Source organism: Pagrus pagrus (assembly GCF_965226575.1).
Source record: "Pagrus pagrus genome assembly, chromosome: 23".
NCBI lineage: Eukaryota > Metazoa > Chordata > Actinopteri > Spariformes > Sparidae > Pagrus > Pagrus pagrus.
Genome location: NC_140205.1, coordinates 23,213,169 through 23,229,933, shown reverse-complemented (window position 1 = coordinate 23,229,933; position 16,765 = coordinate 23,213,169). Strand labels below are relative to the sequence as shown.

General features: G+C 38.1%; 1 protein-coding gene across 1 annotated transcript in view; it reads left to right on the top strand.

Annotated features, from left to right (window-relative positions):
- The first annotated feature begins 4,091 nt into the window (after positions 1-4,091).
- hspa14 (heat shock protein 14) overlaps positions 4,092-16,765 on the top strand; it is a 28,935-nt gene continuing 16,261 nt past the window's right edge. Inside the window, exons 1-7 of the mRNA XM_084345983.1 lie at positions 4,092-4,214; positions 9,668-9,748; positions 12,849-12,931; positions 14,959-15,007; positions 15,223-15,328; positions 15,410-15,500; positions 15,607-15,711. Of these exons, the coding sequence (XP_084202109.1) occupies positions 4,158-4,214; positions 9,668-9,748; positions 12,849-12,931; positions 14,959-15,007; positions 15,223-15,328; positions 15,410-15,500; positions 15,607-15,711 (572 nt within the window). The 5' untranslated portion in view covers positions 4,092-4,157. The remainder of the gene's footprint in view (positions 4,215-9,667; positions 9,749-12,848; positions 12,932-14,958; positions 15,008-15,222; positions 15,329-15,409; positions 15,501-15,606; positions 15,712-16,765) is intronic.

The following is a 16,765-nucleotide window of genomic DNA, read 5'->3' as shown; positions in this document are numbered from 1 at the left end:
TATTTACTTTGTGTATACTTCTTGAGTTGGTAATACTGTAAAGTGCTTTTTGACAATTGAGGCAGGCTGATTGTGGGGGAGAAAATGGGAATATACATGTACAGTGTATGATTGCCATCTTTGTGTTTTTGAGAATAAACATATACTAAAACATTCTTTATAGTGTACTCTTAGTCAAAAATGAATCAAAATTCTGCCTCAGTCAAAAGTGAATGAAGAATTTGTAAATTCCTATCAGCAGCATTTGTGCTCATCAAATAATTTTTAAAAACTTGAGTTTAAAAAACTGATATGCCGCTAAAATTATACTTTACTAGGAGCACGACCCAGCATAAATATCACAATTAAAAGTCTTTGCTATCAGTGGCATCTTTGCACACACCCAAGAGCTGAAGCCTGCTTCTTGGTAAGATGCATGCAGTGAAGATGCATAGAATTGCTTTTCCTCCAGGTGCTCCCACTTCAGTGGTAATGAGCAGCCTGCTCTCTGAGCTAGTAGAGCATCATGGGAACTGTAGTTTTGTTTTCTGTTTCCACTGTTTTTTCACCTCAACAGTGTTCCCAATTCCACTGTAACATATATTTATCCTCCATCGGCAGCTTCTCAACGCAAATTCAAGCCGGCATTGCAGTTCTGACACCAGCCTATAATATATATAATAAACTTTGAATCCTTCATTCTCACCCAACAAATGCAGCTCTTCATACTCCTTCAGATGCGACTTGAAATAAATTAAAGCTAGCAATTCAGTTTTGTGTCAGCTTTTCAACAAGCCTTAAAATATTCCACATCATTTATAGTCCAGATGATATGAAACAAATTCCAGGTGAATCGTTCACTTTTTCACAAAAGCCTGAAACCTCCCTACTCACAAAAGCATGTAGCTACACTTGTACAGTTTGGGGCCCTGAACATTTTCAGAGATGGAGCTATCGTCAAAATACCACGTGGTGGCCATGGCGGCCATTTTACTTTCCGCCATAACTGAGATATTCATTTTGCATCATATCTCTTAGACCAAATATGATAATATAGAAAAGGTGATGTCTAGCCTCATATTTTAATGGTCGAGGATTGTAGTACTACTACATCTGAACAATAATTATGTAGTATTGTAATTATAATTACAATACTACATAATTATTGTTCAAATTAACAGTTAATGGTGAATCCATGTATGTTGTGATAAAGAAACTAGATAGTTCACAAGATATGTCAAAAAATCTTGCCAAGAACATGATAGTCCAGATGATATGCGAAAATATCGTTCACTTTTTCATAAAGGCATGAGACTTGGTACAGTTGTACAGTTTGTGGCCCTCAACACAGATATGGAACCATCACATAAATGTCATGTGGTAGCAATGGCAGCCATTTTAATTTCTGCAAAAACAGAAATATGTATTTTGCTATGATAACACAGAAAAGGTGATGTCTACCCCGATGTTTTGATGGTCAAAGGATTACAATGATACTATATACTACATCATAACCTGTTCAGGTGAACAGTTAATGCTGAATTCAATGACATTATGAGAAGGAAATGATAGAATCTAAAAAGCTACGTAGGTGAGACTTAATAATATCATGTCAGTTTCATGCAAGTTTCAAGAGCTCCAGTACCTGTTAAGGTGAACCAGTTGCGATAACCCATATCATATTTTGCATTCATGTATATTAGTCTTTTTATAGCCACAAATAGATACATTACCTCATTGCTATGCATTCTGCCAACAGCTGCAGTTTAAAAACGTAAAACGGTATTACAGTTTTTTTCGATTGCTAAGACGCATTGGTCGAAACTGAAGCGACATGTTCAAAACTCTTAACACAGTCTGCAAAACAGAAATGCATGTGGGCTAAACTGTGTCTCACTTTTAATTGCTTTCAGACAAAGTGCATTCAGTGACCACAGTCAACGAAATGGATGAAGTCTTTTCTCATTCACTAGTTCACACCTGCAAAACACTATGCTTTAACAGCACATTTTTCAAATGCTAACACACTTTGTTCAAAACAGTTAAAAACACGGGGACTTTCTGCTGCAGCCACATTGAAATCTATTGAAAATGACATAAAAATATTGACAATAGAAATAAATAAAACAAAGATGCAATTCCAAACAGCTGATGGTAGTTTTCAGCTGAAAACTGATTCAGGTGATCTGCGTTTGGCCTCATTAGAAAGCATACAAAAGGAGTGGCTTCTGATGCTTTTTCCTGTGCAAGTATGGATCAAAGAGCAGCCAGGAGAGGAAGGAGTTTAGTTTTATCTCTTACTGTAATTTGTATTCTACCCCTGGAATTCTGAGATTCTGCATTATTCTGTTTACGTAATCTTTATTTTTAATATTTTTTATGGTCCTGAAGTACTTATGCAAAAACACAAATGTTCTTGAATAAATCTCTGCATTCCTGATTCAGTGTTGGAGCAATATATTACAGCATACACTATAATTTAGAACCATTAAAGTGCAAAAGATCCTATATAAAATACTGATTTACCTGACAAAAATCATTCAAACTTGAAATATAAGATGTATTTGATGTAATGTTCTTTGTTGTTAGTATTTTGTCGTTCCGTTTGTTAAGAGTGATTGTGTGTGTTTCCAAAGTGAGACAATGTGCTAGTGTTTTGTTGATTGAGCTTCTCTTGAGACAAGTATGAAGTGTTTTGTTGGTGAGACACACTTTTGGGCATGAGATTAACTGTTGAGCTGAGCTGCAAGATGGAAATGCAGACTGTGTTAAGAGTTTTGAACATGTCGCTTCAGTTTCGACCAATGCTCCTTAGCAATCGAAAAAAACTAATAATATTAATAGGGTCGAACAATCCACAGGGGCCAAAATCAATCAATAAATTAAAGTTGTTTGTAGTTGCTTTCAGCTCAGTTGCCAAGTTCATACTGAATATTAAATTGAATATTAAATGGATAGTGTATTGTCAGGGTTAATTCACAAAACATTCTACACAACATGCATTCAGACATGATACTATTAGAAAGTCTGCCCGAGGGTCTTGGATACTGTGACATGACAGTGTAGCTGGTTATGTTTTCGCCTTGGGAGTGTGTTTGTGTGTGTGTGTGTGTGTGTGTGTGTGTGTGTGTTTGTACGTGTGTGTGTGTGTGTGTGTGTGTGTGTGTGTGTGTGTGTGTGTGTGTGTGTGTGTGTGTGTTTGTACGTGTGTGTGTGTGTGTGTGTGTAGGGCAATCTGTTGTCCTACACACCTACTGTAGTGGGAACCAGTCACAGAAGCTGTTTTGAGTACTTTGCCAGGTGATATGTCATTCTGACTCACATTTTGTCACTTTGATAGCACCATAACTGCAAGATGCAGTCATGAAACTTTACAGGTGTGTAGCTGATATCAAATTGAAGGCCTAGTTTGAAGATGGGCGTGATCTGACCCATGATTACTGAGAACTCATGTTTCCTTCTTACAGTGTAACAGAATTCACCATTACCTGTTCACCTCAACACTTTATGATGTGGTATATGGTTTCATGCTTCTATGAAAAAGTGGAAGATTTTTCGACATAGCCTATCTGAACTATGAAATGTAACTGAATTCACTATTAACTGTTAATCTGAACAATTACTGATGTAGTATATGGTATCATTGTAATCCTTGACAATCAAAACATGGAGGTAGACATTAACTTTGCTGTATTATCATGTTTGGTTCAGGAGATATGATGCAAAATAAATAATTAAGTTGTAGCGAGTAAAATGTATGTAAAATGAAAGTAAAATGGCCTCCAAGGTCACCACATGTCATTTTTGCGATGACTTCATCCATGGTTCTATAAAGGCTGGACTTGCGCCATGTCCAGCCAATGTTCAGGGCTCCAAACTGTACAAGTGTACCAGATGTCATGCTTTTGTTAAAACGATGTTTTCGCATATCAACTGGACTATCATACTTTATAGGCATTATTCAAAGTTGTTACAGCCAGCAATGCCATTTTGCATCAACTATTCTTCTTCTTATTATTATTATCATTATCATTATTGTCATTAAAAATGTATTACGTTATTCAGTTTCTGAGAACTAACGCTTTTGTTCTGAAAAAGTGTTACCGGAAGTTGATCCAGGGAGCGGAAGACGGGTCGCATGCTTGTGGTTCAGCCAGTTTGAGCCGAGATCTTTCAGCATGGCTGCGATTGGTGTTCACTTCGGTTATACATGCGCTTGTGTGGCGATATTTAAGGTGAGTCACGCTCAGTTTAAGTCTACGGATCATTCTGTACGATAAGGTTGTGATCGGTTTGTTCTCATTTCGAAAATCCCACTGTACAAGCGTCGTTTGCCTATAAACTAACGTTACATACGAATATGACAAATTAAGTCATTTCATGTGGAATAGTTTCGACACAATGAAAGCTCCGTTTAGATAGTCTTAATATACCTACATCTGTAGATATCGTTTTTTGATATTTCACTGCGAATGGAAGTTGTTCAATAATTTACTATTTATTTTGTCCTTACCAATGCGCGGTGCACACTTGGGGAAAAGTAGGCCTGCTTTAACTATTTCAAAGCAGTTTCAGAAAGTAGAACCCCAAGGAAAGCTTTGTTTTTATAAGTACATTGGTAATGTGTAGTTTAATGTGCTCTATGTGTATATATAAGAGTTCATGGTGACAAGGATATTCTGAAGTTTCAGTGCAGTTTTGAACCACAGCAACAGCACAAAATGGAGCGGAGATGTACACAGACCTTTTAAAGGCACATCTTTCTCACTATTATTAAGGGGAAATCCCCCCAAGTTTGGGAAATGAATCAGGCCTTATATAGGACTTATTTCTCGTAGTCATGGCCCTGAATCCCCAGCATGATGCCCTGAGGGACATTGGGTACATCCCACTTCACCAAATTGCATCCATGTTTCCCTCTCCTTGCGTCCAAGCCCCTCCCACCGAGGATTAGAGTAGAGAGGAAATGAGGAAATATGTTTTAAGAGATGAAATATCCTTGCCACTCCCCAATCTGAGTCAAGGAATTTAGATTCATCTTGTTTTATGTGGATATCCCAATCAGTGTTGATGATAGATGTAGTTTATTCAGGCAATAAATTCCTCAGTGCATTGTCTTAAAAGAGAAAGCTGGGTTATTAGTTTTCCTGCTTGCATAGCCTGCGAACATGTACCAGGATGCATTGCATCGTCTGTCTGTCCTGGGAGAGGGATCCCTCCTCTGTGGCTCTCCCTGAGGTTTCTTCCGCATTTTTTTTTTCCCTGTCTTTTTTTGGGGCAAGTTTTTCCTCACTCGAATCGAGGGTCGAAGGACAGAGGGTGTCGTCTCTGTACAGATTGTAAAGCCCTCTGAGGCAAACTGTGATTTGTGAATTTGGGCTATACAAATAAAATTTGATTTGATTTGATTGCATGCAAACTCGTGACTATCCACCCCCTAATAATTCCAAACCTGCCAAGCACCTGGAAGCAGTTCTTTCAAACGGGGTTGTGTACAAAAAGACATTAAGAAATAAGTTGGCTACGTTATTGCCAGTAAAGGGGAAAAGGAGAGAGAATGTGACAAGAAGATCATAGTTTTCATTTATATTAAAATTAGGGCCGGGACTCGATTAAAAAAATTAATCTAATTAATTAATCGAAATTAATCGCATTTTTAATCGCATATAAATATTTGACCTGAGAACAGTGAGAAGCAATTTTTTTCATATGGGTTTTAGTATACCATTGAATAATGACTGAATACATAACCTTAAGCAACAAAACATTGTTTATTTTTTTTCAAGGTGGTACTTAACCAAGACCAACAGACTAGGGATGCAAATTATCGATTAATTCATTAATCGTTAGTTGATGGACCTTATCTATCGATTAACGATTACCTGATAAGATGCGATTTTCCTGAGAACCTAAATTTAAGGGGAAAATTTAAGCTGAACATTACTTATACAGGACTCTACACTCGTGTGTTAGTTTATTTTTAGAGCACAGCACAATGAAAAATGTTTAAGTAACACGTTATTTGGTAAATGGTCTTTCCTGCCACTACACTATGATGAATACTGTATTTAACTACTTAAATCACAGTAGCATAAACTGATTTGTTGAACTCAGCCTGATGTAAACATTAATAAAACACAGGCAGCTCTATGTTTTCCCTGTGTGATGTCTTATGCACCGTGAGATTTTAACCGTTAATTTTTTTTACGCGTTAATTTTTGTGTAATTAATTGATCTTAATTAACGTGTTAAAGTCCCGGCCCTAATTAAAATATATTTAATACAGTTTAATTGGTATTCTTTAGATATTCTAGTGAGAAAAATATTAATTTTTACAATAAATATTGTGAAGACATGTTTCAAAACTTTCAATGACTACAACAGAAACAATAATATAAAAGGTGGCTGAGTTAACCAATTAACTAATAACCGTATACTGATGAGCCGAAGTAATCACAGCCAATCACTTCAAGTCATTCTCAAGAAACACTACATGCAACAAGGAGAAATATGCATAACTCTGGGTTCACCATATGGCTGCTTTGTGTATTATTTTGTGGTATTAACAATTTAAAAAAATGACAAAAAGAGCAGGACTCAACATGCAGCGCACTAACTTCTCTACAACTGCGAGCGTGAGGAATATTATACCCCCTTTCCACTGGTCGCTTTTGTGTGCAATGGGAATGTGTACACAACGTTAAATTCGGCAGTGTGAAGTGATGATACGTTATCAACATCCGCTGGTGGTGCGTAAATGGGAAAGGAATTTGGGATGCGGTCTATTCAAGGACGTTTAATCAATGGACACAGTGTTGGAGGTGGAGCCCCATTCATCCCTATGAAAGCTGCTCAGTGGTGTTTTGAGGCCAAAAAAGCTTGACTTCTCGGCTATGAAAATACCTGGATCACCGTCCAAGCCACTTAACTTCCCGTTTAGTGCCCGGCTAACTTGAATGGAGATAATAAGAGATAATGATTTAATTGTGCGGCTCTTCTAGACTTTCCAAAAGGTATTGGACTGAATGGCTTAAATTATGATAGGAATACGAATCATTTCACGGGGGTTGTGACACTCAAAAGAATTTATCCACCGTTTTACAGACGTGTCTTACACAATGGGTCTATCTGTTTTCTCTTTTGTTACAACTGTTTCCGACGCATTCGTTACTAGAACAGGGATGTCAGTGACGTACAGTGATGGGCAAATTACTTTGAAAAAGTAACTAATTACAATTACAAATTACTTCTTAAAAAAGTAATTGAGTTAGTAACTCAATTACTCTATTATAAAAGTAACTAATTACTAGGAAAAGTAATTTTTGCGTTACTAAAACAAAGTAATATGTCAAAGAATTCGACTTTTTAGAAGCATGTTTCACACGCCAGTTTCATAGAGTAGAGTGTTTATATTTCCACTTGCTAAACGCCGACTTTCCCACTTTATCCTCCTCTTCTGTACTCGCCATTTCTTCTCTGTCTATCACTTTGGTTTTACCGGTCGAAAGTTGTGTGTGTGCGCCGCACAGAAGCTACGTCGGTTTGTGTGTAAAATAAACTCCTACAAGGATTCGTCAATGATGTCACGCAGCTATACATCGTCAAGTCAGTTACTTCCTTGTTCCATATCCGCAAAACATGACCTGTCTTATCCTTGGTATTTATCGAAACCGTGTTGTACTAGTGTGCTCTCTACTCTGCAGCCCGCTTATGAAGTGAGGAGGAGGAAAGGAAGAAAAGAAAAAACAATAGCCTAGAACTCATGCTGGCTGCAGGCTTTTTTTTTTTTTACCATGATCGCGCTGGGGCCCCGATTTTAGTAACGGCAACACAAGTCATGTTAGTAACGGAAACGGCGTTAGTAACGCTGGATAAAGTAATTAATTAGATTACAAATTACAGAGGAATGTAACGGCGTTACGTAATCGCGTTTATTCTAACGGCGTTAGTCTCAACACTGGTGACGTACAACGCAACGTTTCAGATAAAACTCACAGATGGGCTGCCATGCTTGCGTGAAGTCGGAATGAGGTCAATACTCGATTTTTAGCAGGTGTACCCATGTTAAATAAACCCGTGTAGACCCGCTTATTTTGGTGGAAAAGCTAAGAAAATGCTAAGTTTATTGCTTGTGAACTGTCTGTTGAGAAGAAGAGCCTCATGGAAATGATATTTAAAAATTCTTATTAATTGTATAAAAAAACAAAATTCTTTAAAGCAAGTCATTTGGCATTTTCAAAGTCACTCTATGAAGCTGAGATGTATTATTCTGTTAGTGCTCAGAGGGTGCTTGTGTGAGGCTGTGAGCCATCTGTAATTCTTGGGTTACAGTTTTCATCAGGTTGGTTTCCCCCTCTCCTCCTCTGAAGCTGGTTTGGTGGTCAGGGAGATGGCCTACTGCAGGTTTACCACCAGGCTGTACTCGCTGTCATCTGTTGCTGCAGCCCTGTGTGCTCTCGGAGATGCTGCTTGGTTCTGTGCGCGTTCAATTCACTATCTTCGTGTTGCACTCTTGATACCCCAAGGTGAAGACTAGAAATCCATGCTGAGATAACTGGTAGTTCTTCTGAGTAACAGTGATGTCACTGGTTCTTGGAAGGTAACCAGATTTTAAGGTGCCCCCCCAAGACACAGAACGCGACAGTGGAAGGGGCTTACTGATGTGTCCCTCAGTATGCCCCAAAATTCACATCGATAGAGCTGTACCAAGCTGTCCAAGATGGCGATCGTAATTGCGTATGCGCCAATCTCATCGGGGAGCCAGTCACAACAGATGTGAAATGACGCCCATTTGTGATGACAACTGCAGCTGGTCACAGCTGGATCAGCTGTCAGTAGAGACTTTTGATGAATTTGTGTCTGTACACGCCTTTGCCACACTCCAAAAGAATAAAACTTTTAGCTTCTGAAGTCATATAAGACGGCTTTTTCGGAATAGGACAGTTGATTTATTGCAAACTATATCACCAGATCAATCTGAACTACGTGTGTGAAGAACACAGAACATTAATCAACATGAGATCCTGACTGATCCTGCCGGCTTGTTGGGACATTCAAAACTGCTGTGGCTCTTATGTAATTGCGCACAGCTCTCTTAATGGAGAGATATACTTCGTTATCAATATCGTTTCTGCTGCTGGTAGTGAAGGAAAAAAATTGTAAGGAGTGCAGAAAAATTGATTCACATATGAATCACAATTCTTATCTCCCACCATTCAGAATCTTTTCACAGATGTCAAAATCTATTTTCTACATGTTAATTATTAGCGTGATGTTGACAGAACGAAAAAGGGGGAACTAAACTGCAAAGGTAGTCAAGCACATGGACAATTTACAGCGCACACAAGCTAGAAATATCTTGAAGTTCATCTTCAAACAAGGCAGCGGTTGCTCACAATATTTAATCACTCTTTTTTTTTTTGTTTTAATGGGATATGAAGCGCCTATTGGTATCCTGATTATTCATTTCAATAAAAACAAAGCTTCTGTTATATACATTAAATTTCCTCATTTTTTGTTTTTTCTATAAATGACAAATAAGGGAAATGGGATGTACCCAATGTCAGAAACCCTCTAACTGTTTTTTACCCTTTTGTGTGTGTGTGTGTGTGTTTGTGTGTGTCTGTGTGTGTGTGTGTGTGTGTGTGTGTGTGTGTGTGTGTGTGTGTGTGTGTCTGTGTCTGTGTAGGATGGGCGGGCTGATGTGGTGGCTAATGATGCAGGCGACAGAGTTACTCCAGCTGTGGTGGCCTACAGAGACACTGAGCAGGTACAACATATGCTTTACTTGTCTTCATTTTTTTCTCAAAGACTGATTGACTAGACTTTATAAAGATTGATTCAAAAAAGATGGGCTTATTATGAAAAGACATTTTAACCCTCTTGACCCCAGTGGAATTCTTGATTGTTGCTGTTCACTTAAATGATCAATTTCCTGCTAAATTTGAACAAACTTCTCTAGGATTTTATTTCCATGTGTTAATACACTGGTTATCATTTTAAAATGATTGGCGCTCCCAGGTGCTATAGTGAAATATAGAATGGGCAGTCTGGGGTCTAGAAGGTTGTATAACAAAAAAAATATGAAATAATAACTTTAGTTCTTATTTAATATTATAATAATAATAATAATAATAATAATAATAATAATATAATATACTTTAATATACTTTAGAACTTTAATTTGAACTTGCAGCTTGTGCAGCTAATCTGTCACTAAATCCCCACTCCATCAAATATGACCGATCAGCACTCATTTTGTTGTCAAAATAAAAGCCAGAAGATGTTGTTCAAGACAGCTGTTTGAGATTCGATATTGTGAAAAATATCACATATGATGGCAAATATCATGATATTGGATAATGTAATATTAGTCCAAGCCTACTACATATTCATATTTTAAAAAAGTATTACATTCTTATCAGCAAACCGAACATCTATTTTAAGTTGTTTTACAACAGCATTTCTTTAATAATTACTTATTGGAGACATGAGATATAATAGATGTGATGTAAATGTATTGATTAAATGTTATTTTCTTATCAACAATTGTTCCTGACCCTGACTTAAATAAAGATCATATGTGGAGCTTTGAGTATTAAGTTTGCGAACCATGTCTTAATTAATTGTTTTTGAAAAAGCTCCTCCTCGATGAGTTACTGGATACTAAATGGTGTGTAAAAATCAGATAAAATATGATCCAGGACAACACACATATACGACCACAAATAAGAATCTAAGACATGAGATAAAATAGTGAAGTTGCATACAGGAATGAGATGTGTGTATATAATAAAGTAGAAAATAAAAGTGTTATGTGGTTTAACAGTCTGGATGTTACCTGGCTAATATTTTCACCTTGTGGTTTATCAGTACAGTAGAAGAACAGTAAGATTAATATAGCTATTATAGCCTATGCAAAATACGCAGAAGTAATAAATATTAAGATGTAAGAGACGTGGTAGTAAATGTTGTCTAAAAATGGATCATATAAACTATCAAATTGCTGATTAATGAAAGCAGTATAACTGTTAATCATTGTAGATAAAGATCAGTTGTGCTGATGTGTCGTTGACACGGCACCTGCTACCGTAACGTTACTAGCTTAAAAGGACTGTAAAGTAGGCAGACGTAATAACTATATCAGTCTATGAAAAATATATTTTTTCCAGCGGATATCTTATTTACAACATGATTGAACTAGCAAAGCAGTTGTGTGTTGCTGTGTGTGGTATTTATTCAGTTTGGGGAAATTGCGATGTCTTGAAAGCATAAGCTGAAGTTGGCTGCAGCTGACAGGGACTAGTTAATGCCAGACGTCATGTATTTCCATTGAAACGGGGACAAACACTAGCAAACACTTATTCTTTGAGAACGTATTGCTCCGCATTATGGATACATTTTTCTAATGTTTTATTTTTACTGGTGGTTGTTGTATAATCGCATTACTACACGAGAGGGTGTGCTTTACCGTCATTATTGTCACGACAGTGATGTGGTCAGAAACGAGGCACTTCCGTTAGCATCACTAACAAACTGACCAAACTTCATCAAACATTCTAAAACTAACACAAGCTCCTTTCACATTTGAACGCCAGAAAATATCAAGAGAAGCATATCAGGATATTGTCCACATTTTCTGTTCACACATGCAGCATACAACAGGAGATTGTCATGTCAGACAAACGTGTTGGAAACACTGGGAAAGGAGCAGTGCCTGGGTAGGAGAATACAGACATCTCAGTAATGATGACTGTTTTTACGTCAATATCAATACTTCATGTATCCGCAATATCAAGATTGGAAAGGAATATATAGGCAAGCAGAAAAGAGTACAAAGCGGTTACACTCCCTGCACGAAGATCCTACCATAGAAAGGAATTTGCAGCATTTTGGATTTGCATCCAGCAGTAGTGTGAACGGGCCATATAGAAACCCAAGAGACCAAGCAGGGAAATACTCAGGGCAGATGTTTTGCCGAACTTTGTTGATGAGCAGTTTAAAAGCTATTTTCGTTAGTACGTGTTAAACCAGCACTAACACAGAAGATTACACTTGTTGACATACCCACTCGCCCGCTGTGAATTCACTTGGACATTTGACTGCTCTATTCACTCGTGGCTCCCCCAGACAGCCATGGCACACCAAACAAATATTTGTGTTGTTGTGAATGTTTAATTGATTGGTGTGCGATGGGCTTTAAGGACCAAACGCATTGAAAGCATGTGACGCATCAAAAGCATTATGAGGTGCATCAAACTGCCTTGACGGCCATACTGTTGGAGTCATGTGAAGACATTTTGTGTTTGACACACTGCATGTGTAATGTATGTGTGAATGTGTATGTGTTGGGAGATCCATGGCCTTAAACTGAGGTCAGTATAGAGGAATATGAGTATCGACTTTTTCCCAAAGTACTGCTGGTTCTGTAGTGGTGGCATTTAGAATTTGATGCCTACAGTACGCCATAGGAGCATTAAATGACGCCTTTCAAGGCGTGTAAGTTATTGCGTTCAGTGCGTGTGGGCCTTTACACTTACGCTCTCTGTTTCAACTGCTTTACTATATTTGTATTTCTACTGCCACTTCAACAACTTTTTCAGTATTTAAACTCTCATGATGTACATCTATATTGGCATACAGTATCAATATTCCAACCTTTCACATGTAGACACTTGTAGATCTGTGCATAGCCAGTTCTCTGTTAAAGCTCCCCTGAGGGAGACGGATTATTATCATATTATTGACAGCTGTGTGATGCAGCTAAAAAGCCTCTAGCTTCTTCACAGAGTTGCATGGCTAATACTGGGCATTTTCTTGTAGATGTTTATTTGCCAGTCTGCTTATTGACTTGTTTCTATCTTCTGCAGATTGTAGGTATTGCAGCCAAGCAAGGACGGGTCCGCAATGCTGCCAACACAATTGTGAAAGTCAAACAAGTGCTGGGGAGAAGGTGACATAGTTTTTGCTGTCTTGTTTTCAAAACCTAATGTGAAAGGAGACTTTGTCATATCAACAACATTGCATTAAATGCATTTTATAATACGGATCTAGCATTATTTGGAAACTACTTTTAGCATTGATTATACCACAATAGCAAGAAATATAGGGTGTCTGCTACGGGTGCAATGGTACACGTATTTGTCCCGAACTGATGTTACGGTTAGTTTCACACAGTTATATGACGAATACGTTTGACTGTCATATGGAGAGCACATATTTGAATTGGTGAGATTATAACTGTTCTTATCCACACTCTAGTCAGGTTATTGGCGCTAATTCGTCTAAACGCTGTTTTCCAACAGCCAATAAACAACAAAAGCAGAAGACTAAAGGACCTACCTGCTGCTTTCAAATCAGCTGTGTGGCAAAGTTTCAGAGATTGTTTGCAAGATCGAATGAAGACGTTGTCGGCATTGTTTCACAGTTCTATGTGAGTGGAAACACGTCGAACATGCTACTACATATTCGACGGCATCATCAAGATGTGTCAATCACCGGAGCACGACAATAAATAAATAAACACAAGTCCAGCAATGTCCCTGCTGTTTTAAAAAAGCCTCTAGATGTCTCTTAATTTATTTTAAATCTTTATTTGTATAGCATGGAGATGTACAGAAACCATAATAACAGCTATAATAATCAAATTCAAGATATTGATAATACTAAAAGCTGTGACACAACTATATTCTTAATATCATCCATAATAATAGTAATGATAAGAATAAGTAAAAAAACATGATGATGGAGTTGATAATAGGAGTCCACCTCTACTTCTGGAGACTCAAGAAACCACAAGTAACCATATATCTTGAGAGCGCAGTATTCTAGTGCGCTAGTAGGGTACTATGAGATGTGAAAGCAGACAGGGCAAAAGACATTACCAAAGTAATTAGCATTTACATTGCAGTAACATTTTCTTTTTTCAGCACCCCATAAAGGTGAGAGTATGTTCACTGTTAACTGCTTAATGCACTATCAAGCGAGATGAAGCAGCTTTTAGTTTCTATGCTCTTCATCTGTTGAACAAGCTTCCTGATAACATGGGGTCTGCTAAAACTGACAGGGCTTAATACTGTTTACCTTGGCCTTTCAATAAGTTAGATACATAACCCCTTTGTTACCTGTAATTATTTATTTGCTTGCTTTTGTTACTGTCTTTTAAAGGCAGTTTTTAATCTTAAACTAATTATTTGCTAACTTTTCCTTTGTTATATTGTCCTTTCAAATGCAATTTGGGATTTTTTATCATGTTGTTGTTCCAAAAATGAACTGAAGTGTGACCCCTGTACCGAGGTGCATACAGAACCGTGACTTCTGTGTACAGTTACCTCCCTAGGTTCTGCTGCTAGAAAAAACTTTTTTTTTAGAATGGGGACAGGCTTGGTTTAATAGTTTGTTATATCCTCAGGCAGCATCTGTCGGGAATTTTTAATATAATGGCCGGAACAAGTTCAATAACTGCACTGTTGTTAACAAAGATTATTAGGTTTTCATATAATGTCATTTGTGAGAACATTTTTGCTTTTACAGAGCAAAGAGTAACCTGACTCTTGACCTGAATACTTGAGGAGGCAGTCATTTAGGTAATGAAGGAAATGTAACCTGCAGATGGATTAACTGATATAATCATCCTATTGGCCAAGCCTGTCTGCCTGTCTATAGTCTGATGTCCCTTAGTGTTTCTGTACTCTGTGGATGGCTATGGTTGTCCCTTGATGCCATGGCTGCTCTTCACCTGCCATGGTTGTCTTTGGCATTTTGATGTTTTTAATGTCATATTGTCAATGTGGTTTAAACGTTCACGTGTCACTTTACTTACTGAGAACCATTTTCCCCAAGGGGACAATAAATTATCTATATATCTATCTATCTAAGCAAGACACCTGCACATTACAGACATGTAGCATATTACTAAATGAGTTGTTCAAAGTGACTTTTCAATTTTGTATATGTCTTTGTCTGTGTCTCAATGGGCAGCTATGATGATCCAGAGACACAAACTCACAAATCACAGACCAAGTGTCAGGTGAGTTTATTAACAGATGCCCTCTTTGTGGTCAATGACATAGACAAGAACTAAATAAACTCTATGTACCGTAGTTCTTTATGTTCTCCCCCCCAAATTAATGTTTCGCAACACAGATTTGATTTCCTTTAGTGACATTCATTTTTGTTGCACTGTTAATTTTTGCGTAGTTGAACAGCTTTTATGAACTAAGTGATTATGATTGCTGTCTTCAGGTCGTCAACAGAGAAGAGAAGCCTTATTATGAGATTACAGCAGGAGAACACCCGGAGTATGTTGCTCCCGAAGATGCTGCAAAACTCATCTTCCACAAAATGAAAGGTAGTTTGTGGAAAACGCACACAAAAGCACACATGCATACACACACAGCCACAATTTGATTGATCATTCCAATATTTACAGAAACGGCCCAGTCAGCTCTGGGCTCTGATGTCACAGAGGCGGTCATTACTGTCCCTTTTGAATTTGCACATGCTCAGAAGCAGGCTCTAAGGTAGGCCACATTACTACCTGCTACAACTTTACTAATCTGTTTTGAGACTGTCTATCCATTTGTACCTTTTTAAATAAGTCTATTTCTCTGTGTGTGTTTTTCACAGGGAGGCAGCCGAAGCTGCAGGGTTCCATGTATTGAGGCTGATCCATGAGCCTGCTGCTGCTCTGTTAGCCTATAACATCGGTCAGGACTGTTCTTCTGGAAGGAGGTATAGCACTGATGCTGCATGCTAAAGAAAATGAAGAGCACGGCATTCCTTGTTACTAGGGTTTGCCCTTCATTAAGAAAAATTAGATATGGTCAGTCATTGCTTATATAATCAAATCAAATCAAATTTTATTTGTATAGCCCAAATTCATAAATCACAGTTTGCCTCAGAGGGCTTTACAATCTTTACAGAGACGACACCCTCTGTCCTTCGACCCTTGATTCGAGTGAGGAAAAACCAAAAACAAGCCCTTTTAACAGGGAAAAAAAATGCGGAAGAAACCTCAGGAAGAGCCACAGAGGAGGGATCCCTCTCCCAGGACGGACAGACGCGCAATAGATGTTGCATGTACAGAGCAGATCAACGAGATCACAATGTATACAATTATAATAGATGGTTGACAGGAATGAAAGTACATAAAGAGGTATTACAGCAATAATAATGAAATGCACATAATGGAAATGTGACTACTAGTAATAACAGTAGTAGTGGTTAACGGTAAGGATAGTATGTAGTAATGCATTACAATAATAGTAGTGAAACGTATGTAACAGAGATATGACTAATATTAGCAACAGTAGTGGTGGGTGTCAGGCAGGGCCATAGCAGTAGGCGCATCCACGATCCACGACCCGGGCGCGGCCAGGATCCATGAGAGCCTGTAGAACTAGAAAGCACAAGGACTCCGGGGAAGAAGTGAAGTCAGTGACATGCAGAGATGGGGCATGTATACAGGCATAATGTATACAGATGGAGAGGAGAGGAGGAGAGAGAAGCTCAGTGTATCATTTGTCCCCCGGACTGGGCCTATAGCAGCATAACTAAGAGCTGGTCCAAGACAGGCCTGGGCCAACCCTAACTATAAGCTATATCAAAAAGGAAGGTCTTAAGTCTACTCTTAAAGGTAGAGAGGGTGTCCGCCTCCCGGACCAAAACAGGAAGATGGTTCCACAGAAGAGGAGCTTGATAACTGAAGGCTCTGGCTCCCATTCTGCTTTTGGAGACTTTAGGAACTACAAGTAATCCTGCGTTCTGGGAGCGTAATGCTCTAGTT